At 41.9% G+C, this 23,504-nt stretch overlaps 1 protein-coding gene across 1 annotated transcript; it reads right to left on the reverse strand.

Moving 5' to 3' along the window:
* Window positions 1–261: 261 nt before the first annotated feature.
* HORMAD2 (HORMA domain containing 2) lies at window positions 262–23,049 on the reverse strand. Its single transcript, XM_010218064.2, has 12 exons — window positions 22,964–23,049; window positions 21,834–21,978; window positions 20,413–20,476; window positions 19,363–19,399; window positions 18,016–18,036; window positions 17,198–17,224; window positions 15,758–15,825; window positions 12,729–12,880; window positions 11,725–11,978; window positions 10,678–10,786; window positions 9,559–9,623; window positions 262–595 (listed from the first exon to the last, which is right to left on the reverse strand). Exons 1-12 carry the CDS (start codon window positions 23,015–23,017, stop codon window positions 491–493), a joined length of 1,101 nt encoding a protein of 366 aa, XP_010216366.1. The 5' UTR covers window positions 23,018–23,049; the 3' UTR covers window positions 262–490.
* Window positions 23,050–23,504: the final 455 nt, after the last annotated feature.

Raw genomic sequence — 23,504 nt, forward strand, 5'->3', positions numbered from 1 at the left:
AATAAAGATAAAAACCTGTTTTTTGAAAAAAAAAAATCTATGCTCCGGAAATAGTAGATAGGATGAAGTTAAGCACTGTCTAATGAATCATGAGACTGGTTGTTTGTAGGCATTGATACCTCAGAGTTTATCTTGAAATGCTGCTATTAATATTGATGACATTGGCGAGGGACTGTCCAGCCACAGAGGAGCACATTGAGCCAGTGGGGTGTGTGTTAGTGTGTGTGTGTGTGAGAAAGAAGCACGCAGACACCTTTCATATGGAATCATCAACCCTCAGCTTTAGAACAACAAACAAACACTGTTGATCTACATTGTCCCGACCGTTACCATTGCTTGCTGTCTCCTTGCAACCAAAAGTTCACACTAGACAATTAGGCACAAACATACGTGGAACGTGGAGAGTTAAACATGAGAACAGAGTAAAGGTCTTTGCTAGTGAGATGACAGTAAGAACTCACACCTTCTAAAATGTATGTCAGAACGAACATCACTTCCTGCCTCCCAGAAGCAGCTTCTCTGGTTCACTGACCTTCCTTTTCTTCTTGGGTCCTATTACCTCTTCCTGGCTAAATGCAAGGTTCAGGCACCTTATCTGTAAGAACCATCAGAAACAGTGATCATTCTCACGGCACAGACTCCTGCTGCATGAGTCAAGAAATACAACAATAACTACAGCCTCTTTTCCTGGATGTTCTTGGGTTTGTGATCCCGTTCTCCACAAAAGTGATTAGGCAAGAAATGAAAACTGAAATCCCAAGAAATTGGGACTGTAAGATTTGTGAAAGCAACAGGTTCAGATTCAGGGAATGGGAATGTTTTTGGTGGCGTAAGGAACAGTATCCACCTCCCCAGTGTTGAGAGAAATATAAGTGAGGTATTTGAGAAACATAACATCTTATAAGGCAGAAGCCCTTTTCACCAACTTCAGATAACCATACAAATATTAAACATAAGGGTGGCAAATTCAAGGTCTCTAGGAAGAGCTTCACCAGAAGAGACAAATATAGTACCTGTGTTTGTACATCGAAGTTTGTGGAAAACACCTAAGCAAAGTAAGGTTTTATTCAAGAGACTTAACTTTCTTTCCTAGAAAAACCTTCCTCAAAAATATTTAGGGGCCTGCAAATCAGAAAGGGCTAAAAAAGACTGATATATATGTCAGAATACATGTGGATGAGTGCTACAGAACATACACATTGGACAGGGCACAAATAGCTGGACACCCAGATAAGCAGAACTGCCACCTGCCCTCCTTAATTGACAAAATCACTTATGCTCACGACCATGACGTATTTGCATGTCTTGTGCAAAACAGTCTTGAGCTGCAGAGAGTAACCTGTGTTACTGCCCTCCCAGCAAGGATAATGTGCACAGTCTGGCACGGTAACCTGGTTTGCTCTCACTGAAACTCAGGTAAAGGGACATAACACAGTACTGTGCTTCCAGTTTGCCGAGAAAAGGAAGTTCATTTGGATTAAACTGAGGTGAATAAAGAGGTAAATCAGTCCTGATAAAGTTCTAAAATAGGAGTGCTTTATTCCGGTTTCACCAAAAACCAAGAGGGATCCTAAAAATGAAGCATGATAAATGCAAGGAGTAAATAACGAGCTATTCTGGAACACATCTTGGATATGAGCACAAGGTCTCCAGATTGCAAAATGTGGTCATTATAGACCTCCCCACACACGTCATCAAGGCTTCCTTTCTATCTGTCCTTGGTAGGAGGTTTTGGTAATCTCTACATAGCAATGGGCTTTCTAATGCATGAAATAACACCGATAATGATTAACAGCAAAACAGTTTGAAACAACCTCAGGTCTCCTCTCTATCATGTTTCAAACTGTTTCTCTTTCCCTTTCCGTCTCTTCCCTCTTCTTCACTGTGAGCAACACAATATTGGCTAACACAGAAAGTACAACTTCCTTTCAATAAAAACAGAGGAAAACAGAATGTGCCAGAGGGAAACAGGTTCTGCTTCATGTTGCAAATTCAAAGTGACAAATCCTCCAGTGCTGCCCAAGCCATATTTGCTTGAGGAAAGAGTGATGAGTGCATCTCTGTGCTGCAGCTCCTGACCTGATATCCAGCTGCTGTAACTGGCGTTTTAGGCAGTTATTTGCTTTCCTCTCCTTGGCATCTGCTTCCCCTTCTGAAGTCAAGGGCGCAGAGGGGAGAAACGCTGCATCCAAACACGCTCCAGGCTGACACAGCTGCAAGTCCTGTGCACTGGCCGGGTGGCCACACCAGAGAGCAACACAGCGACCCCGCGCTCGGGGCCCCGTCACCCCAGCAAGACCCTCCTTCCCATTTTGGTCTATGCTGCATGGCTGGAGCTAGTGCTTTTATTACCTCTACTGCGGAACAGATCTCATGCAGCACAGCTATCTGGTGAAGTCAAAAACAAGTAAAAAGTAAATTTTTTTTCTTTCTCTTGTCTTTGCCAGGTAGTTGGCTCTGCTGCATAAAATCTGTCACCAAGTGATCTAGACAAGCATGATTTGTATATTGAAGAGATGTTGTTAAACGTCAAAACCAGCAGGTATTTCACTGGAGTCAACGTGTCCTGTCCTGCTTCTGCCAACTGCAAGTTAATGCAAATTCACACAGAGATTCAGAGCCAGGAACAGACCCCAAGTGCAACCTCCACGTCCCATCCTTAACCACACACTCAAGTTTCTTCCCCAGAACTGTGGCTCTAAATGGGATTGTGTCAGATCCTATGGCTGTTTATTTGCCTTTAACCAGAAAGTAAACCTCTTAAACAATGTGGTATAAAGCAGGAAATCCCTCCCCTTGATTAAACACACAAACCAAAGCCTCCAGAAGTTGATTAGTTGTAATTATTCACATGTACTGGGATGCCTGCTGTACAGTAACCGATGGGACAGCTTGGGCTCCATGAATGTTGTTTTTTGGGTTTTTTTTTTTTTTGTCTTACACAACCACTACAGGCCCTCGGCTTCGTGGAGGCCTCGTCGAGCCAGATGAAAGTATGCAGGACCAAGCTCAGGTCCTCCCAAGCTTTCCCTGTAAAGGGCCAATACTGGCAACGGGATGGGAGGACAAGTTCAGATCGAGTAGCAAAGCCAGAAACAGATCTCCTACCTTGCAGCCCTCAGTCCACGGCCTTCTCCTGGATCTAGGCCATACCACGAACACACAGCGACTTTGAAACTCACGGGTTTTATGCTATTGTGCTACGTGTAAAAAATGTAATTTTTGCTATAGAAATTTTTAGTGAGATTACAGCTAACTTGTGAATCATACAAGTGTTACTAATTTCTGGCATAAAACTAACAGGACAGCTGCACATTGTCTGGAGAAGATATCAGGCTAAAAATAGATTAGACTTAGATTAAAGCCTTCCCAAGGCAGACTGGTGGATGAAATAGAATGAGCAGACCATAGCTATACTGCTATTCTTAGATAGGCAAAATCAAGACCTAGTTTTGTGCTCTGCAGCTTTCTATCCCGTGTCCCCACGTATTCCAGCCAAAAATTCCCAGCATAAATTGAAGCAAGTTTACAGCTCTTCTGACATGTGTTTTGCTTCCCATCCTATGCAGAAAAGCTAAAATAGTCTAAGAGCATTTGACTGTGTCCCCTTTTTGTCCACGGCCTGCCCCATGCTGAGCTTTGGCACTTTGCAAATTTTATGCCCTCAGCAGAGTTCCCTTTGTCGGGGACCTGGAGTTTTTAGCTTGGTGATGTGTCTTGTAACTATCCCGACACGTTTGCAAGCACATTAATGTCAAAGAAGTCCAGTCCAGGAATAAGGACAGAAAGAATAAAAGATTTGACTTGCGAAACTGTGGACTTGCAAAGTTCTGGGCTCCCCAGGACAAGAGGGACGTGGAGCTTCTAGAGAAGGTCCAGCGCAGGGCGACAAAGATGATGAAGGGACTGGAGCATCTCTCGTATGAGGAAAGGCTAAGCAAGTGGGGCCTGTTTAGTCTGGAGAAGAGAAGACTGAGAGGAGATCTCATCACTGTATATAAGTACCTGAGGGGAGATTGTAGGAGGAGGATGGGGCCAAACTCTTCTCACTGGTGGCCAGTGACAGGACAAGGGGTAATGAGTACAAGTTGAAACCCAGGCAGTTCCCTCTCCGTGTGAGGAAGAACAACTCTGCTGTGAGGGCGACAGAGCCCTGGCACAGGCTGCCCAGAGAGGCTCTGGAGGCTCCTTCTCTGGAGATCTTCAAACCCGCCTGGATGCCACCCTGTGCCCCTGCTCTGGGTGTCCCTGCTGGAGCAGGGGTTGGACTGCACGATCTCTAGAGGTCCCTTCCAACCTCAGCCATTCTGTGATCTGTGATCTCTGAAATACGGCAAACGGATCCTCGGCTGTCATGGTAGCAAACAGTATCTGCGGGAGATGTTTATCATCATCAAGAAACTTTAATCAGAGAGAGAACCAGGGCACGATGCATCCTGTGATTTCAGCTGCAGCTAACCGTGACTTAACAGCAGAGCAAATGCCTGCCACTTTCAAAAATCAAGCCAGTGGCTCTTCAGTGCAGTCCCCCAAACCTCAGGCATCCCTCACAAACATTTTTTTTCTGGCTGAAGGGCAATAATTCTTATCTGCTCACTGAGAGATTGCAGCTCCAAGCTCACAAAACACAACAAAACCAAGGCTCTTCTCAGTGGCGTCCAGCAAAAGGGCAAGAGGAAACGGGCACAAACTGAAATAAAAGACATCTGTTTAAATGTAAGAAAAAAACTTTTGACTCTAAAGGTGATCAAATATTGGAACAGGTTACCCAGGGAGGCTGTGAACCTGACAGGACACGATCCTCAGCAACCTGCTCTCGTCTACCCTGACCTGAGCTTGTGGGTTGGACTGAACCATCTCTGGTGGTCCCTTGCCACCTCAGCAATGCTGCGGTTCTGCGCAGATGGCACAGAGGTTAAAAGCTACAACGCAGCGGTCAGCACTGATCTTGTATCAATTTCCAGAAATGCTATTGCACTGACATCAGTGGAATTAATCCTCATTTTCATCTACCCAAGTAGAGCAGAATCATGCTGGTTAGTGTGAAAGCCAATTTACGCAGGTGGAAGAATGAAAGACGCTCACTGTGGTGCTCCTGTGGAAACTTGCCACGTCTGTGTCCCCCAGGAAGCCATGCCAAGACATCACTGACTGCGAATAGACGTCTTCCTTTTCCATAGCTCACTGTTAAGATCACTCACATTCAACGTAATTTCCTTTTCAGCAAACTGGAAGTCTTACAGACCTGCTCCCTATTTCACTGTGTTTCATGCAGTGATTAAAGTACTAAAGAACAGATTTTTACAAAGAATTAAAAAAAATCAAAAAATAACTGATGAAAACCAATCTCTCTCCTTAAAAGCCTTCATCAGGGACCTCAGGCAGACTGTGAAATATGTGCTAGCCATTTGGTTTGCAGGACCACAACCCAATCTTCCAATATGCTTCCCAAAGCAAGAAGACTTCTCCTTATAACGTTAGAGCTGCACTGTACAGCTACAGAACTGCAACTGAGGTGGTGAACAGTGATGGTCACTCCTTCTGGCTACTCGCTATTGCCCAGCTCTGTCCTCCTGTAGATATGAGATCTGCCAATCTTAACTTATGAAGATTTCTCTAGAGGGGCTGGCTGCTACCACGTGCACTATGAACTTCATGTTCAAGACAGGCAGTGCAGAAGTTCTGGGTAACCCCACGGATGTCCCTGGAGTAGCTATCAGGGAATTAGAGGGCACAAGGGTTAAACCACACCAGATCTGACCAAGGGAATGAGCCTCACCTTTGAATGAAGAGATCATTAGGAAACTGTTTCCTGTATGCTAGACAGGAATAACTCACGCAAGGCATGAATGGCCCCAAGATACAGCTAAGGATCTGATGCAAATTGAGAGAAGTCAGGAATTTCCTGACCTCACTGTCTCATGCCTCCCATAATGGCCTGAGCTAACAGGAAGGAGAGAGGCAAGCTCATCTCTGAATCTTTCTCTTTTCATTGTTTGGGTCTGTGTAGCCTCAGCTGTGTTAGAACAGAAAATGTTCTGGAAACTTCTCATCAGATACAGTTCTCTTGATAGACAGTTAGAGATAAACCTTTTTTTTTTTTTCTTTTCTGCAAAAGTTCAAGATAATGACATTGCCACAGAAAAATGTTTTCCTCTTGTTCCACAAATGGCAGACTTCGCCCTTCTACTGCTTTCTGTCATGGCAATTTTAAGAGTGGTTTGTCTGGAAACAGGGACAGATGCTCCTCAGAACGTGCTGTCCATGAAAGACTGTTCATACCAGCTTCCACCCTGACATGGTCTCTCAGAAGAGGACATGGCCAGGTACTCGGGACACCTGCAATGGGTCTGGATCTTTGGGGAGCACTAGCTAGAGGCCAGCCAAGCTACCCTCAGAGGTCTAAAGCTGCACTGATTTACAACATTTCAGTGTCTGAATCACTCCCTAGATATCTAACTTTTAGACAGCTGCAGTTAAAGAGGGCTTATCTGTATGCTAGGAACATGCCTATACCAGACAGTGAATTGCAGCGCGGAGACCCCTGAGCTACCCTCAGCCAAAACCACTATGTCCACCCAAGGACAAGTGTCAATTCACTTCCTAACGTCCCACGGCGTCTAGCAGCGTAAGCACGTTGTCTGTCCCAGCTAAGGACACTCAGCCAGACACTCAGCAGGGACAACTCACTCGTGCTGTGCCGATGCAGCCGTAGCCCTTCCAGCTCTGGCAAAGGCGAAAGCAGAGGCAATTCTGAGGCAATTTGATTCTCCTCCTTTGGGCAGTGTGACCATGCCCTGAGAGCCACCCCAGAACTTCAGCTTGCTGTGAGAGGGAAAATCTGCAGAGCCATCCCCAGAGTCAGCTTTTACTCATCTTCTAGTACTGTTTCATTCCAAACTCTTTCCGTTGTAACATGTTTGCTTATGTGTACACAAAGTTGACAAAAAACACTTTGCAAGACAAAAATTAATATTAAAGGATTTACGAGAGGATAAAGAAGCATGCCAAAACCTTCAAAACAGTATCTTCTGGGCAGGATGCACTCAAGCATGCATCAGCAGCCTTCTATAGACTAAGTCAGTGGGCAGCAGTTCCCAGTTTTACTGAGCTCTTCAGGCTGCAAATCCTAGAATACCAGTGGCAACCAGCAGGACACATGCAGACAGCACAGTGGGCTAAATCCTCGGCTGATGCAATCAGGAAAACTCTACTGAAGTCAGCAGAGGAGGCTAATTTACATGCTGGTGTCTAACTCTGGATGATTAAGTACAGAGATGCTTTGCTGGGAAAGGGCAATCTCTCATTTGATCCTAAGTATCATCAATCATTAGATTGCAGGTAACAAGCAAGTTGAGCACAGGCAAAGTTTTCTGCAATCTGAAAGGCTCCCTGCCAGAGTATCTCCATGGCCATTAGGAAAGTCCAGGCACAGTTCTAACTGCACAGGAATGGCTTGTTCTCCTTTGGAAGATACGCATCCTTTGTTTTACCCACATCCTACAGATAAAGCTTTTAATACATGAATTCCTGCTTTTTCTGAAGAGCTATAAAATGACCAATAAATTCAGTTACAACAGTGCCATTTTTAATTTTGATGAGCAAGCCAGACAGACAAAGAGCAGTAACATGCTGCTCCAGATTTCCAAAAGCTACTTGGGACTGTGGGTACCACGTTTTTGAGTTCAGCTCTTTCTGAATATCAGATCCTCATACCCATCTCCAAATACTGGATACTCTGAATTGCTTTAGTTACTTTTGGAAATCTTGGCCTCAGTGTTTGTGTTATAACTCTGGAGAGTTTCCTCTGAACATTTACCCAGTAAGAAAATGCTTTACTGCCCTATAGCCTGGACATCAATAAGCTGTTCTCATTCACACCCCAAAGAGACTGCTTCATTCATCCAACCTATATTTGACCCTGGTAGGTAACACCTAACTTAGACTTCCCATCCACACCAGCCTGTCCTCATTTCTAAGACAAACTTCTCTCAACAGTTTGGCTTCCTTTTTCAAGTGGAATACACAATGGTCATTTGTTTTACCTACTTCCTCAGAAAAGAAGGGAAAGTCGCTCTCATATGGAAAATAATGTTGAATTTTAGTTAGCAATGGCTTTACCATAATGATCTGCACTTTTTAGCTAGTGACCTGATTCATTTTTTTCCTCAACTGACCAAAATATTAGCCAACTTTTAAATGCTGGTTTTAAAAATAGTAACAAAAAATCAGTAAAAAACAGAGAAACCTTCTGCCAGGCAGAAGCCTGTTTTTTTTTTTTTTTTGCAAGTCTTTGGAAGCATACAATGGATAAAGTGACTCTTCCATTTTTCAGTACTAACACTGTTTCCACCACCTTCAGAAACTCTCACTATTGCTACTGTATTCTAATGAAATTCACATGCTGCAGGAGGGAGGTATCTGGTGCTCTGATCATAATTATGACAGACTGAAAAGAATGTCAGAATATGATTCAGTGGGACAGCCATGAGTTACAAACAGAATAGGCTCCTGTTTTCACACAGATGACAGAATAAACAATGATCAGAAGGAAACTGGGGGATGTGACAAAAAAAATGTGGTTAAAGTTTGAAAAATACCAGCCTGGGCACAGAAGTTCATTTCTAAGATCCACAGTCAAGGCAAATACTTCAGAGATGCCTTTTGAATGACACGTTAAGTTGCAGTCTCCAGTTGCTGTCTGGGTTAGACACCCCAGGATTCTTTTCAACAGAAGCAGGGAAAATTTTAGGAGGAATTTCCTACTCTCATTAACTTACCCGGCAAAAATGTAATTTGTAACATCCACGTAACATCCACGCTCACAAGATTTTCAACTAATTTGCATGGGAACAGCAAGTCAGTCCAGTGGGATTCAGAGATTTGCTCTGTCACTGAACAAACCTCGGCAAAAGCCCACGGATTTGAGCTCAGATTCTGACTCAGGGTTTGGCCTGGGCAGTCTCAGGATGGAATTAATCTCACGTAACTTTATTTATTTAAAATTACATGTCTGGTCCATACTAGCTTTCTGGGTCGCCCCAGTAACCACTGAAACAAGATCAACATCTCCAGGGGATGAGAAGGATATCCTAGAGGATAGCCAAAGAGGGGCCCAATCTAACTGTACCTGTGACTCACCCATAAAGGTAGTCTGGAGCATGAGAGAAGAAGTGAAAACTGTTTTAGGCAACAGATGCAACAGAGCCCTCAACCCTTATGTGGGGTGGGGATTTCAGAACCCTAATCCAAAGAGGCATATGGGTAAAACAACCTGATTGTGCCAATGCTGAATTTAATTTGCAAGCATCAGCTCCAGAGAAGAGTACAAAACTCTTGTACTGCATCTAAGAAGTAATTTGACCCAGGAAAGTTTCTTCCTAAATGCTTCTGGTTTATGCTTATGCCTCTATGCCATGACATTTTGTATCTTTTATGTGCTGTCCAATAAATTTACGAATGTTATTTGAATCTCCTGCTATCCTAAATGACATAATATTCCATAGCAATGAATTCTACTTCACCTGGTGTATCTCAGAGCCATTTCAACCTGCTCACCTGTGGAGATGCCCTTGAGCAACACATTTTGCTTGTCTCTTTGATTCTCGTCCTCTCCTCTCCACCTACAATCCAAACATCATTATCAAAAATAACTCTAAAGTCAAAATCCTGTATTTCACTGAAACAAAATCTAGACACATAAGCAATATATTTTTATATTTTACACAGGAATTTCAAAATAATTTCAGGAGTAATTTTAAAATTTCAGCATGTTCATCTGAACATAAAGCACATGAACTTGCAGCAACACCTATCCACTAAGTTGATACTTTAATTCAATTTTTAGCCTCACTTCCTAAGGAAATATGGCTTATGTATACACTCTGTGTAAGTGTATGTGTCTGTATGTACACATATGGGGGAAGAAGGGAGCTATCCCCTGACTGATAACTATGGACCTAATTAGGCAGTTTTAACAAAATTTGATAGGGATCCCCAAGTGCCTATGAGTTTCATGAAGGCTGACAAGAATCTTGAGGAGAGAGATCCCATAGTGGCATCTATACCTGTAACGTAAAATATGGCAGTATGAGCTCACTCCTCATTAGAGATCAGGCAATCTGCAGGAGAAAGACTTAAACAGTTGACTCTATAGGTGGACCCAAATTTTTGATTCCACTGCTTGGAGATCCCAGGAATGCTATTTAGCATTTTGTCACTAGATGGTATTGTTCCACAAGCTATATTTGAGCCTCAAAGGTCAAATGTAACATGGCATATGAGAAGCCAGATTTATTGAGGTGACAGAGAGAGTGCTTTCTTCATGCATGTTTATGTTCATTTTAATATATAAATGGCATTAGCAAAATCTAATTGTATCACTGAAGGAAAAGAGCTTTGGCAAAAACATAAATGATGTAACTCAATATTGATGAACTATACATTCCCTTCATATTAGAAAACAAAAAGGCTAAGATAGAGGTGGAAAGTTATTCATAAAAAAAGAATGGGTACATCTGTTAACAAAACAAATATATACAAGGAGCCCTTTATCATAGTTCAATCTGTTTTGATATGAAATTAAAACAGCCTGACAAATTCTGCTTAACCATTTCAAAATATTATGCCGGGATGTTAGAAGCACAAACTCGTTCACTTTCAAAACTGAGCCTTTACCCTTATCCTGAAGACAAAAAGAAGATGCTTCAGATTTCCAGCCTGGATGCATGTCATTTTTCTCCTCTCCATGCTCACTTGAACCTGCTCTGGCAGGGAGGGGGTTGTTCTGTAAAGTAAATGAGGCTTCATCTTAATAGCCTAACCTAAAAAAACATGTCTAAGTGGTAAATACATGAATTCAGCACTAACAGGGATGAGACTTTCAAGACCTCTCAGCTCCCAGGTCGTTCTATACCTAAGCTGTCAGAAGTCTTTCAAAAGACAAATTTACTAGGAAAATTCAGAAAATTCTGTCCTAAGTGGCTTCCTTCCTTGAGGAGTCAGTTATACTGGGGTTTGTTCCCTGGCACTGACTACCTAAAACAAAATTTTCAGGTCTGAGCTACTGGTTCAAGCTCCCTCTCTATCATTTTGAAGTCAGACACTACCAGGGGACAATTTCAAGCCTACCTTGACACCTAAAGAAATGATCTTAACTGCCTGCTAGAGCTGCCTCCTCCAAGAAGCACAGGGGTGGCCAGAAAATTGTTTATGCATGAAGTTTAGGTAGCTAAGGGTAAGTGAGGTTTAGATAGCTAGATTTTGTTTCAGTGAAGTTTAGATAGCTAAGAGTAAGTTTAGCCATGAAGTTTAGATAGCTAAGTGTAAGTAGCTAAGGGTAAGCTAAGGGTAAGTGGAAGGAATCCCACCTAAATACACAGTGGAAGGCCACAAAACGCCAAAGAGAAATGCTGTAGCCCATGCCATTGTCTCCATTTTGTGCATGTCCATGGATAAGTACATATATACGTTGTGCCTCTCTCTGTACAATCGCTGCCCCCTTCTGGGGAAAATAGACTTGGCTCCATAAGTCAGTGGAAATGCTGGGGTAAAATTCATTTGATTCCTATGGAACACCAGCCTCAGCATTCAATAGGCTACCCTACTATGAGCTTAAACCATTATTAGACAATCTTAGATTGTTAGAAAATGCTTAGTCTTAGGATAACTTTGATAGATAAACTCTATTGCTCCATTAAGAACTGAACGGAGCTATCTCTATACCTTGGGGCTTCCCTCCTCTTCCTCTTCATCACAGTCTAACCCTTGGTGGGAGATCTCAGTAGGGCCATTCTTCTGCATCAGCCTGCTTTCAACTGCCCCTATCCTCTTCTTTTCAGTTGTTACTCTCACTTTCATGAGGTGGAATCCAGTGGAGACTGACCCCACTTTCAGGTTGACAGGATCACCGTCGAAGAGCAGATTACCAGGGCTGCCATCTTCCTTAAAGCCAGGTGGCTGGTAATCCTCAGGAGTTACTACACAGGGAGGAAGAACCCACTGCTGTCAGAGAAAACAGGCTCCATGTCTCTTAAAACACATAAAGGACAAGTTTACACCTAACTAAAAATATCCTGGTTTTGGGGGGAAGAGGAAGAATGCCATGAAAATTTTTACTAAAACAGATGGAGAATGCTCCATAGCTTTGTGTGGCTGCTATCTGGAAACGTGCTGCAGTTTAGTGATCTCATAGAAAGATGCCTGTCTAGTGTTCAGAAGCTCAAGGATTCCAGAGAAACTCAAGGCCAAAGGCTCCAGCCTTAAGGAAAGGCTGGAAATTCCAGTGTGCAGACTGCTAGGCAAGAAGACAAATCTCATAATGATCCTCATTCAGAATAAAAAAAAAAGAAAAAAAAAAAAGAACTAAGCACATGTGGCTGAGAGCCTCAAGGAATTAACAACTTCAGGACATTAATATAGCATTAATATTCTCACCCCTCTGAAGTAAAACCCATCTAACACAGTATGTCCGTTTCTCAAACTACAACAAAAGAGGGTATCTCCTTTTCACATTGCACACCTGTCCTTACACAGAAACCTTTCTTAAAAGGCATCTGCAACCCCAGTTTGTCAGAGGGCATTACTGTATTTCACACCATTTCTCACTGCATCATAATACATTCTACCATTTCACCTTTCTGTGTTGCACTTATTTTTTACAGGGGCTTGGGTTTGATGGAAGGAGTTGATGGAAGGTTTCACCACAGCATATTCTGTTCTCCACCTACCGTCATTGTAATACAGGAGTTTCATGGTCAGGTTAATGTCATTGGGAAGTGGCCTGAGGTTTTGCATTAACAGGTACAGCTTACGGATCAGGAGGCTGCTGGCTTTTTTAACCTCCTCACTGCACACCCCATTCACAAAGTTCATTTTGTTGCTGAAAAAGAATAACAATATTGTTTAAAAAAAAAAAAAGACTATATCAAGAGTTGTTTTCCCCAGTCATGAATATTCAAGACCTAATTACAAATACAGAGCACCCACGGAATCGTCTGAAACCAACAGCAACAAAGGTACAATGCTTTCATGCAACTTCCAAATAAACAGGGAAGTGAAACAGATCCCAGGGATGTGGTGGCATCAGTAAAACAACAGCTCTAAACTCAGAGGTATGGCATTTACATTTGAACAGATTTTGTAGCTGGGGCAATGTACCCCATTATACAAGCACCATGAGTCACTTGTTTAAACATGATTAAATTGGATCAAAAGGACCATAAAACAAGTGCTTTTCACCTAAGCAATTTGAGGAATGAGAGGAATGGGGTGAGAAGCCCATATAAAGCCAATTCATCACAGTGGCTGTTTTCAAGTCCACTTTGCAGTTTTAAGGGAAGTGAATCGCATGTTCTCACTCCAATTCCATATAAGAAAAACTAGTTCAGAGGCACATTTTTCAAAAGTGACTAAGGGGCATTCCTGTCACCTCCTTCGCCCATCCAAATGCCAGCTGGCTAGTCTAAGCAAGCAGTCTAGACGGAGATAACTGTACAGTAGAGGTGGGATGAATCGTCCTCTGGAGGAGTTTGTTTCTCTTGACTACAGTGGGAAATGACATGAGCAGCTTGGACCATGCAGCTAACTCTCAGCAGATGAAGCTGGACTAGATGAATCACCCAGTGACTAAAGAGCCTACATTCATTGACTTTCAATGAGAAGAGGTCTTAAAAACGTAGCTTCTGCATCACAAAAAAGTCACTGAAAAGCCATTGGCAGGTAGGTGACACAACAGACAGGCCGGATGGCCTCTAACACAATCATCCCACATGGTTATTCCACTAAGCAGCGTAAGATGGCAGACACAGAATCCCAAGGCTGAATGTGACTAAGTCACTGTAAGGAACAGCTCCATCAATATGGAATTGCTCTCCTAGCTCATCATATTCAACAGCCTGTGTTCACAGAGTAATAGGTTATAGTTCGGTAGACTCCATACCGTCAAGAGTAAAACTCTTTGCTGAACCCACTGTACTAGTAATGAAATCCTGTATGTTCAGAAATGGAGGAGAATTGCTAGTACATCAAGTGAGAGAACCGATGCTGCTTAACAACTAGATTGGAGTAATTAGAAGAAATTACTTTTCCTTTCTGATATATCATCTTCGCAAGTCTTGGGTACAGTGGGATGGGGATGATAGGGCAAAGAATATATGCCAAAAAAAAAGAGATGATATCTCCTAGGAATTAAGAGGTGAGATACTGTACACATATGGGAAAAACATTCTGGATGTGAAGCAGAAATGATGCCAAAAGGTAGTAGCTGGAGAACTGCACCTCTTTGAGGGCCTGGGATTCATGGTGAAGAACTCGAAAAAAGAAAGATTCAACCTATAAAACAGAAATCTTCTGGGAGAAAATTTCCCTCTACCATGCAGATGTGAGGATGTAAACAAACAAACACAAAAGTGGACTAATTCCAAGTTTTCATGTGCCAATAAACCTTGCAGGTATATAAAAGGGGTTTTTATCAAAAGAAGGTGATAACACTGACGATGACACTATGATCCAGTCAGCAGTACCAATGACAGACAGTCAGTCCACTAACGCCTGCAGGTCCCACAGGATCCTGCCCTCGCAGCGTCAGCCACTGAGGACACCGAACAGGGACCTCGAGGAGAAGCACAGCCCGGTCCTGGTCAGCACTGGGGACATCAAGGCATGCTGAGTTCCTCTGGGAGACTGTGGTTATTACCAGGAGCAAGCGCCTGATCTTAATAAGGTGGAGCAAAAAACAACAAAACAAATCATATATTATATGATTATATAATACATACTAAGTCATATATGATTTTTACAGATCTCCTCTTTCCCTCGGCATAGCAAAGACACTTGAAAGTAGTTTCAAAGGTGTAGTAGATAGCATGGTCAACAGGACAGCCCAGACTCAGATGCAATTAACAAGTGTTTTCCAAAAAGAAAATAATTTAGAAGGGTACAATGAACTATTCGGATGTGTTCAGAGAAAGAGCAGCAAATGGCACACTACGGAGGAGCCTTACAGAGCTGTTTCCTGATGAGCATTAAAGGCAGCAGAGCTCTCTTGATGCATTGACAGGTTCCAAGGTCCAAAGATCCATCTTTCACCAACGACAAGTGCAGAAACAAACTGAAAATTAGCTACTTATTTTGCTTTCCTTTGGTTATACTCAATGGCTATTGATAGTATTTACTTTACACTACAAAGAATAGAGATTTACTAAACAGAGCTTTGAACTATATAAAAAATATAAAAAAGATGCAAAAAGCTGCAGCTTCTGACCATGCGTTTTGCAGTTTTAATTCAGAACATCTCCCAGTTCCTACACACAAGACTATACAGCAGAATATGAGTACACTCAAGGAAAAAATTCATGGGTGTGGGATTTTGGCAAAAGTGATCAAACATGGAAAAGCTGCTTTGAAAGCACGAGGCTCTCTTGACAAACTCAAAGAACCTTATTAGTTGAGACAGCAGCAAACTCAACTGTGCCAGTTTCTGCATCGCTACACTGATTAGACATAACTTCTACGAATTGCCCTTAATTCTGTTCTGATCTACTGTAAATTTCTTAGTGTGCTGTGTAACGGCATTTCTATTCATCAGCTCAGGAGTTCACATCCGGTGGAGTGAATGTCCTCAACCCTGATGATATTTAAAACTGCTTAGTGACTCAGACAGCTACGTGCTATAATCATAAAGGGCAGTTTCTTCTTCAAGTTCCAATAAAATGTAGTTTTCACAGTGTACATCTGAAAAATAAATCCAGACCATTACCTGATGATGTCCATCTGGGGCCCGTCCTTTTTGTATTTGAACTTGAACTGATACAGTTCAGTCACTGTCTGAAGATTTCACAAGAACAGGAAAAAAAACAAACAGATCCCTCTCACTAACAAGCGTAAAAGATGTATTGAAGTGTCTATTATGTCTTAGCTTTATCAGATCATAGCATTAACTTAATGACATAACTAAAGATTTAACTCAATTATTGCACAGCTTTTGGCAAGTTTTCTTAACAAATACAACTTACTAAGCACTGAAAGAATCACGAAAACTTCCTGCTTCCTCCTTCCACTGCCTCTGTGGGCTTCACTCTCTTACCTAAATGTCTAATGAGGCACTGGGGCCAGCTAATGATCACGATGTACGTGTCCTCCCTTACTAAAGGGGAAAACATGAGGCCTCATGGGTGGTGCAGCATTACAGGGCTGCCCGGCCTGGTGTCCTGTACAGAGACAAGGACCTGAAGGGCTATTCTTACTAGCAAATACAAAATTTCATAGTCAAAAGATTATAAGCATCTGAATTTCACAGAAATCTCAGAGTTTTCTTGGAGAGAGAAAGAAAACTGTAAATGATTTTCCATGTAAAGGGAAATGATTTGCTAAAAGTTTAGAAAATGATTAGGAAGACTAATTCAACATAAGACAAGGACAGATCACAGTCCAATTCCATGCCTATAATTCGCTTTTATCATTGACAATGAGGTTGGTTGTTAGAAGCTGAGCTCTTAATTCTCCAAGTCGACTTTGCAAATGCCAGCCTTGGTAGCCATGTTTAGGAGCTAAATTCCTTCCTCTTTCCCAAGATGCTGAAGTAGGAAGCAGCAGAATTGTAATTCAGTAAGCAAAGATTCTGCAGCTCTTCACTATCTGCTATACGAAGACAGAATGGATGCAGAACCTCTGTTTATATATTACCCTATCATCTAGTCTGTCTTCCACAGGCTACACGTAGACAAAACAAAAGAGAGAGGAGCACAGCAGAGAGGGACATTGAACAGCTAAGCACATGCACCATGGGACATACACATCCCAGTTCGGAAATGCTTCATAAATTCTCTCCTAAACTTCCCTGCACCAAAAATGAGCTCCTTTTAACAGGACTGTTAAAAAGGTGGTTCAGAAAAAAATGGTTTTGAACTTCCCAATTCTTCTCTGCAGAAAAGAAACAACATCTTGAACATGCCCATTAGCTGCCTGTTAACATTGCTCTCTGAGGCCCAAGATGGGCCCACAGCCTGGCGCTCAGTGGGAGTGTTTGATCACAATCCAGCTCACTGGTTGCCATTCATGAGTGAGAGCAGAAGAAGAGAAACAGGGTCACCAAGCAGCTACGGCAGGGTAGAATGTAAGCCCACAAGTCTATCCTCAATACAAATCTACTCACCCATGCCTTCTGCTGCCTCAAAGATTAATTAAAACTTGTTCTTACCTCCGGTTCCTTGCGATTGGTGTAAATCTGTTACAAGAAAGTACAGTGAGCACATTCTCCCCTTGGTTAACATGGAGCAGTGATTAAACAATGCTATTTTCATCTTACGACATCCACTGTACTATCTGTTACATGCGATCGGAAAAAGGAATGGCTGAGAAATACCCTACCTCTATCAGTAGTCAATACTTTCCACTTCAAAGAAAGGTAGGAGACACTCACCTGTGCAATTGTGAAGGAATGAGGCAAATTCCCATCCTGATCCTCACAGGCAACTCTTCATGCCTGAGATTTAACTACCCAGATTATGGCTCACATATACAGAATACCTATCGGTGTTTTACCATGCAGCAGGGCAAAGGACTGTCAATGCATCTGCTGATGTGTGACTCCTTCAGTATCACAACCCCCAGAACAACTTGCCCTAAACCTGAGGGCTGAAGAGTTTGAGATAGAACTTCCTCAATAATGCCAGCAAGCAGATTAATAGAGAGGACTTTTATGGAGAGGAAAGTGGACAGGACACATAGCTTCCTTCTTTCAAGGATGGAGGCAAGATTCTGCAGGAAGCAATGACATGAAGCAAGTGAAAGTGCTTCTAGGAGGTTACAGTGCATACAAAACCTCAGAGTCAGAAGTCTAACTTACAGAAAATGTTCTCACACAGACCAGAAAGTTCATATTTACCATATTTAAGAAAGGTCACTGTTTCATTAAAAAAAGACAAATACACTTTTACTTCCCTTTACAAAAGACATAAATGGGTTGACACAACCTTGGCTCTATTATCTCTTTGAGCGTTGTATTCATTTACTTACTGCTAGGACAGCAATATGTAACTAAGGAGAAAGAAGAAACAAAACACAAAGTCAATATTAACCTTAGCATCAAGGGGGGAAAAAAGAGACATATCAAAATCTGTCTACATAGAGTGAAGGAATAGATACATGCAACAAACGGCGAGTCAAAACTCTTCTTTATACGAATCCTTTATAACACTGCATCAGCAACACCTAGTGGCCAGTTTGCTTGGCTTTTTTTTTTGTAAGAAAATATAAAAGAGCTGCCTCTTGAGACTATTTCTGACAATCTCCAAATGTCAATTTAAAACTATTTTACAATCGCACATATCCTTACTGAAAACTAATATAAGAGCCATTCTGGAACCACAAATGTCACCATGATGAATCTCACTTCCCCGCATCCTCCCCCTTCCCTCTCGATTGCCGCTGGGTGCTCACCTTGGGCTCTCAGGGATGCAGCTCAGCAAAACCGTTTAATTTACACGGCAGCAAGAAACTATACTTGGGGCTACTCTTGGAAACAATCACGAATAACCTTCATTAAATAACTATTTTTTTTCCCTGAAGCCTAGTCAGGTAACCACTGATTGACGTCTCTCAGAAATAGTGCAGACCAAATCCCTTCTAGAGCTGTCAGCAAATGATAACCCGAGTTCACAACATTTCAAATTATCTCATCTAGAGCGACAGCTGTACTGATGTATAAGAGCCCATCTGATGAGCGGGGCTGAAACTACCAGCACTTCATCTGATCTAGATGAGAGTTTGATGAACACTGCTGACAGAGATGACAACAACCAGTACTTTTTCTGTGTGAGAATCGGCAGGGAATATGATGACTTGCTAACTGATGCTGTCCTAAAATGAGCTACATACATCATTTGATGAAATGAAGGGAAAGAATAAAATGTGAACTCAGATAGGAAAGCTATGCGGGTTAAAGAGGATAAGAAAATGAAAAGAAGGGCAATGACTAAGTGAAAGGAGATGAGGGAAATCATAAGCATGAAGGAACCTGTCTGAAGGAAAATGGCATGGTGCTCAAGATATGTGCTCTGACTGGCAGTGCCTCTATCCAGACATTAAAGAATGTGAATGCAGAGTACAGAACTAAGGGGAATCTCATCCAGGCCTCAAAGCAGTTCACCCACTGTGTAGACAAGTCTAGAGATCAACAGCAGCCAAAATCCGGGCTCAGGGAATATGAACCCAAATCTCATGGGCAGGAACCCATGGCAAGCTCTTTTCCCTACACCACAGTTGTAAATATGTTTTGTGGGCATGCAAGATTGTTGCAAAGTACAAACCAGCAATGGAAATACATTTTGTCTGTATTTTATAAGAAATCAGGAACAAACTTACATACTTCTTCTCCAAAGCATCAAAACAACCTTGAATCCTGCCAGGAAAAAAGAGTGTCAATATTAACCAGCAATATTTATCTCCTGATTGGTAAACACAAACATACTAGATAGACAAAGCTAGAAACATCTTGGGCCTTTCCAGGTCGATCCTCAAGAAGTCACTACCTTCCCTTCTGTATCTGTGTATTGTTTATACACCTAGGGCCAAATCCCAGCAACGACAAGGATCCCAGGATTGCCACAAGGCCCGAAGTGCCTCTCTGCTCAGTGCTCTATTTAGCTCTCCAGACCACTCTCAGACCTCTCCTCATTGACTATGTACAGAGCTGGACTGAAGCTTCAATCATGTGCCTGGCCTTGCAAATATTTATCCAAAGCATTTTTTTTTTTTATAGATGGGGTCTTCTTAAGGTAATAAATATTGCATGACGTAGAAACAGTTAGATATTTACTCTTGGAATCAATGAATCTGCACTGGGTGCTTCCTGGGCACAGCAATATCAAACAGTAACAAAAAAAGATAAGTGCTTAAACTGATTTTTTCCCCCAAACCTTTTTCCCCAGACCTTTCCCCTGTCTATGCTTCTTTTGGGAATATGCTAACTCCCTGAAATACATTTTAATTATCACACAAGGAAGTTGTAATGTCCTTAGATACACAATTTCCAAGGAGATAAAATGCTGTACATAATAGGAAACATGTTACAAGAAACACTAAAAAGAAAAAAAAATCAAACTACAAAATACTAAACAAAACCAGAAACATTCTCAAAATTGTATTTAATCTCTCCCTACTTACAGTGCCTGCATGTGACCTCACTGAAGTCAACACTAAACAGACCCCGAACTCACATAATTTTTTTTCAGCTAATTATGTCTTGCTTAGTACAGGGCCAAGCACACACACTGCAGCAGTAGGAGCTGCACTGGCATAACCAACTGCACTACTGGGCACAATGTTTTCAAATTAAGGAAGAAGAAGAATGTAAAGGGTAGATGTCTTGCTATTCAGCACAATCTTGTCTTAGTTTCGCTGTTACTCACTTACCACTTGACTATCTGCAATGATCCCAGACAGCTTTTATCTTCTCGGAGAATTTTTAGACAGAGGTCTGCAAAACCAAATTTAGCACATACTTAAAATCCTTATCACAGCTATTGGGCAAACACTGAAACTAAGCCAGTCATCCTCCCTTTTTTGGATAAAATGCTTTATCTGGAAGCTCTTCCTGAGCGGAAATGGTGGTTTTCCACCGAGTCCCAGGTGGGCTGACACAGGCTTATTGCTGCATTTTCAAATGTCAAAGACTTTCCTCAGATGCTCTAGGCTCTTCCAGTGAAAGTGCTAAAGTTTATGGTTTCATTTCAAAATGCAGCAATTTCCGTACTTTTTTCCCTCCCCCATTCTCGATTCCCATCCATTCTGTCATTTGCTAACAACACCTCTCACTTTTGCATTCAGTCTTCATCAACAACCATATGAGGTGAAGACTGTACTTAGAAGAAACAATTTTTGTTACTTTTTCCATCGGATTCCTTCTGTTTTCAGATATTTGGAATCACAAGTGGAAACGCCCTCCTGCTATCAACACAGCTACCAAATAAAGAGATGATTTAATGACACCTTAAGATCCAACCAACAAACCCTCTGAGGCCTGAACAGAACAGATAATAACATCTTTGCTCAAAGAAGGCACTTGAAAGACCTGAAATTTTATTAGAAAGACTAATGGCCTTTTAGTTGAGGTGATCAAAAGCCACTAGAGGCCAAGTCCATGACATACATGTGACCAGGTCCCAGGATAACTGTCTCAGTAAAACCATGGAAATGGGTTGGAAGGTGTGAAGACACCTCACACCCCACGAATGCACCTCAGGTGAACATAAAAATGTGGAAAGTCTCATTAATTCTTGTGATCCTACACACAATCTTAATCTAACTTTTTTTTCTTCTAAAGGAGAGTCTCTCAAGAGTATGTGTGGTTATGTGAGATACTCGGTTCTCAAGAAAAAAGAAAGATCTGAAAATCTGCTCTTGATCTCTCAGAAAAAAACTAAACGTAAAAAACAATGATTCAAAAATTCAAAGGAAAATAAAATGTACTAAGCACAAACGTTTTCTTAAACTATTGATTTTCAACTCAGTCTACTAACTTGGGGGTGCACAGGGTTGGCAACAACCTATAAGAAATGATTATAAACCACTAGAAACACTAAGAAAAAAAAAGGAGCTGCCAAAAGCTCCAGGTTGTCTCCTGTGCGTGCTCTCTGATGCAGAAGCACTTTTTGCTTCAGGGGTTGAAGAAGACCCATTAGCAATTTTCCTACAAGCAACTGAACATGTGAGCATCTGGCAACTCATCTGTAGAGCAGGTTATTGCTAAAAACAACAAAAACGAACACCCAAAAAACAAAACAAACAAACAAAGAAAGTGGGAACCAGAATTCAGCAAGAATTGAGACTGTTACCATCTAAATAACGAGTTCCATATGAACTCTCTGGGAACAACCCTCTCAGGTATGTTATACAGGATACTGAGATAGCCAGAAGTTTTTTCACCAGCACCACAGACTGCTGCTCAGTAGTAATTTTGTTGGGGAACAACACTGATTCCTGGAAAAAAAAAAAAAAGGGCAAAGTCAGAAATAGTACCTTTTTTAGCTCAGTACAGAAATGACTCTTAGCAGGTAGAAAGAAAAGGTAATTTCAGTCATTTTAACATTTCTCTGGTCTTCATGTAATATATATAGAGAGGAGTCATGTCTAACATGGATGGGATTAAATATTTTAAGGTTAGTTATCAAAGGATCTCACAACATTTACTCAGATCCAGACTGCTTTGATCCTCCCTTGCCTACTGGTCACAGTGGCACATTCCCACCCCCTCCACTGCACTAATAAAGCTACTTGTCAGAAAACCACCCATACAGAAAATATATATATATAATTTGTCAGTTCAGCTCTACAAAGTTAACTGGAGTCAATCAACGACCACAACTGGGGCAGTGTTTGCATGAAAGAACTGACACAGTTTCACTGGCACAGACAAAAAAACGCTTCTGAGAATCAGTGGTAAGAAGAGAAAGTCCTGTGCTAGACAGAAGTGTCAGACCTCAGCAGCTTTGACATATGACAGCAGAGTCAGCCTGCTGCCACCATGCAAGGACTTGGCTCCCACAGTGATTCTACCAGAGAACTGTACCCTGTTTGGAGCAGTAAATGCTGCAGACTGAAACAGCTAACCATGCTGAAGACTCTGGTGGCTCTAAGCACTAAACACTGTGATTTTAAGAGGAAAAATGTCAGTACAAAGCATACAAAGCATAGTCCTTTAATAGTTCTTTTTTTTGTGTGTGTTCCTGCTAATAGGGCTCTGAGCACACCTAATGAGCTCTCATTTATTTATTGAAAGGTATGTCAAGGCTGCATGTTGCATGCTGTATCTTCCTGGATTCATTAAATTGGAAATACCTGCTTTTTCATCCAACTAAGGATAGCGCAGTCGATAGAAATGGTTCTCAGCCCACAGGGCCCAGACATGTCCAGCCCCAGAACTGAGCACTGCAGTGGTTGCACCATCGCACTTCAGGTTTTTTACCTTGGAGCATTTATTCTTTTGCCTAGTCTGTAACAGCTGGTGAGTGGCCATCATGTCTCCAAGTCCTGCTTTCCACTTGCAACTAAAGCCTGCAGAAAAAAAAAATGGAGGGGACACACTGGAAAACATAATGTCATCAAAATTCCTTGTCTTCCTTAAAGTAAGAACCAGACTCTTGGGTCCTATTCAGGTCTAAAAGGCAGTTGTCAGGCAAGAAAAGCTAACTCAAAGTAAAGCAGGGATACACTGTGGTACTGTCTGCAAGCCGGTGGGGTGATAAAAATCTATTCACAGGTTAACGATCGATAGTATTTGAAATTCAGGGCCACGTCTGAAGCTGGTGTCAACCGGTGCCACTTCAGAATGCATTTTTCATATTCCCACCCGCAAACGCTACCTCCTAACACTACTAGGAAGTGCGAAGGAGGAATGAGAAAGAACTGGAAGTCTGCCAACGGGAGCCAGGATTTTAGCAAGGGTAAGCAGGATGTACACCAACATCAATCTCAGCCAGAATAAAGGAATGACTCTACCAAGACAC

This window comes from Tinamus guttatus, unplaced genomic scaffold, assembly GCF_059628265.1.
Source record: "Tinamus guttatus ecotype Peru unplaced genomic scaffold, ASM5962826v1 Tinamus_guttatus_pri_ptg000459l, whole genome shotgun sequence".
NCBI classification, from domain to species: domain Eukaryota; kingdom Metazoa; phylum Chordata; class Aves; order Tinamiformes; family Tinamidae; genus Tinamus; species Tinamus guttatus.

Coding starts and splice junctions, on each gene's coding strand:
- HORMAD2 (XM_010218064.2), bottom strand. CDS start 23,017: ATGATGGCCACTCACCAGCTGTTACAGACTAGGCAAAAGAATAAATGC. Junction 15,826..17,197: donor CCAATCGCAAGGAACCGGAG/GTAAGAACAAGT, acceptor TGAAATCTTCAG/ACAGTGACTGAACTGTATCA. Junction 12,881..15,757: donor CCCCAGATGGACATCATCAG/GTAATGGTCTGG, acceptor ATTCTTTTTCAG/CAACAAAATGAACTTTGTGA.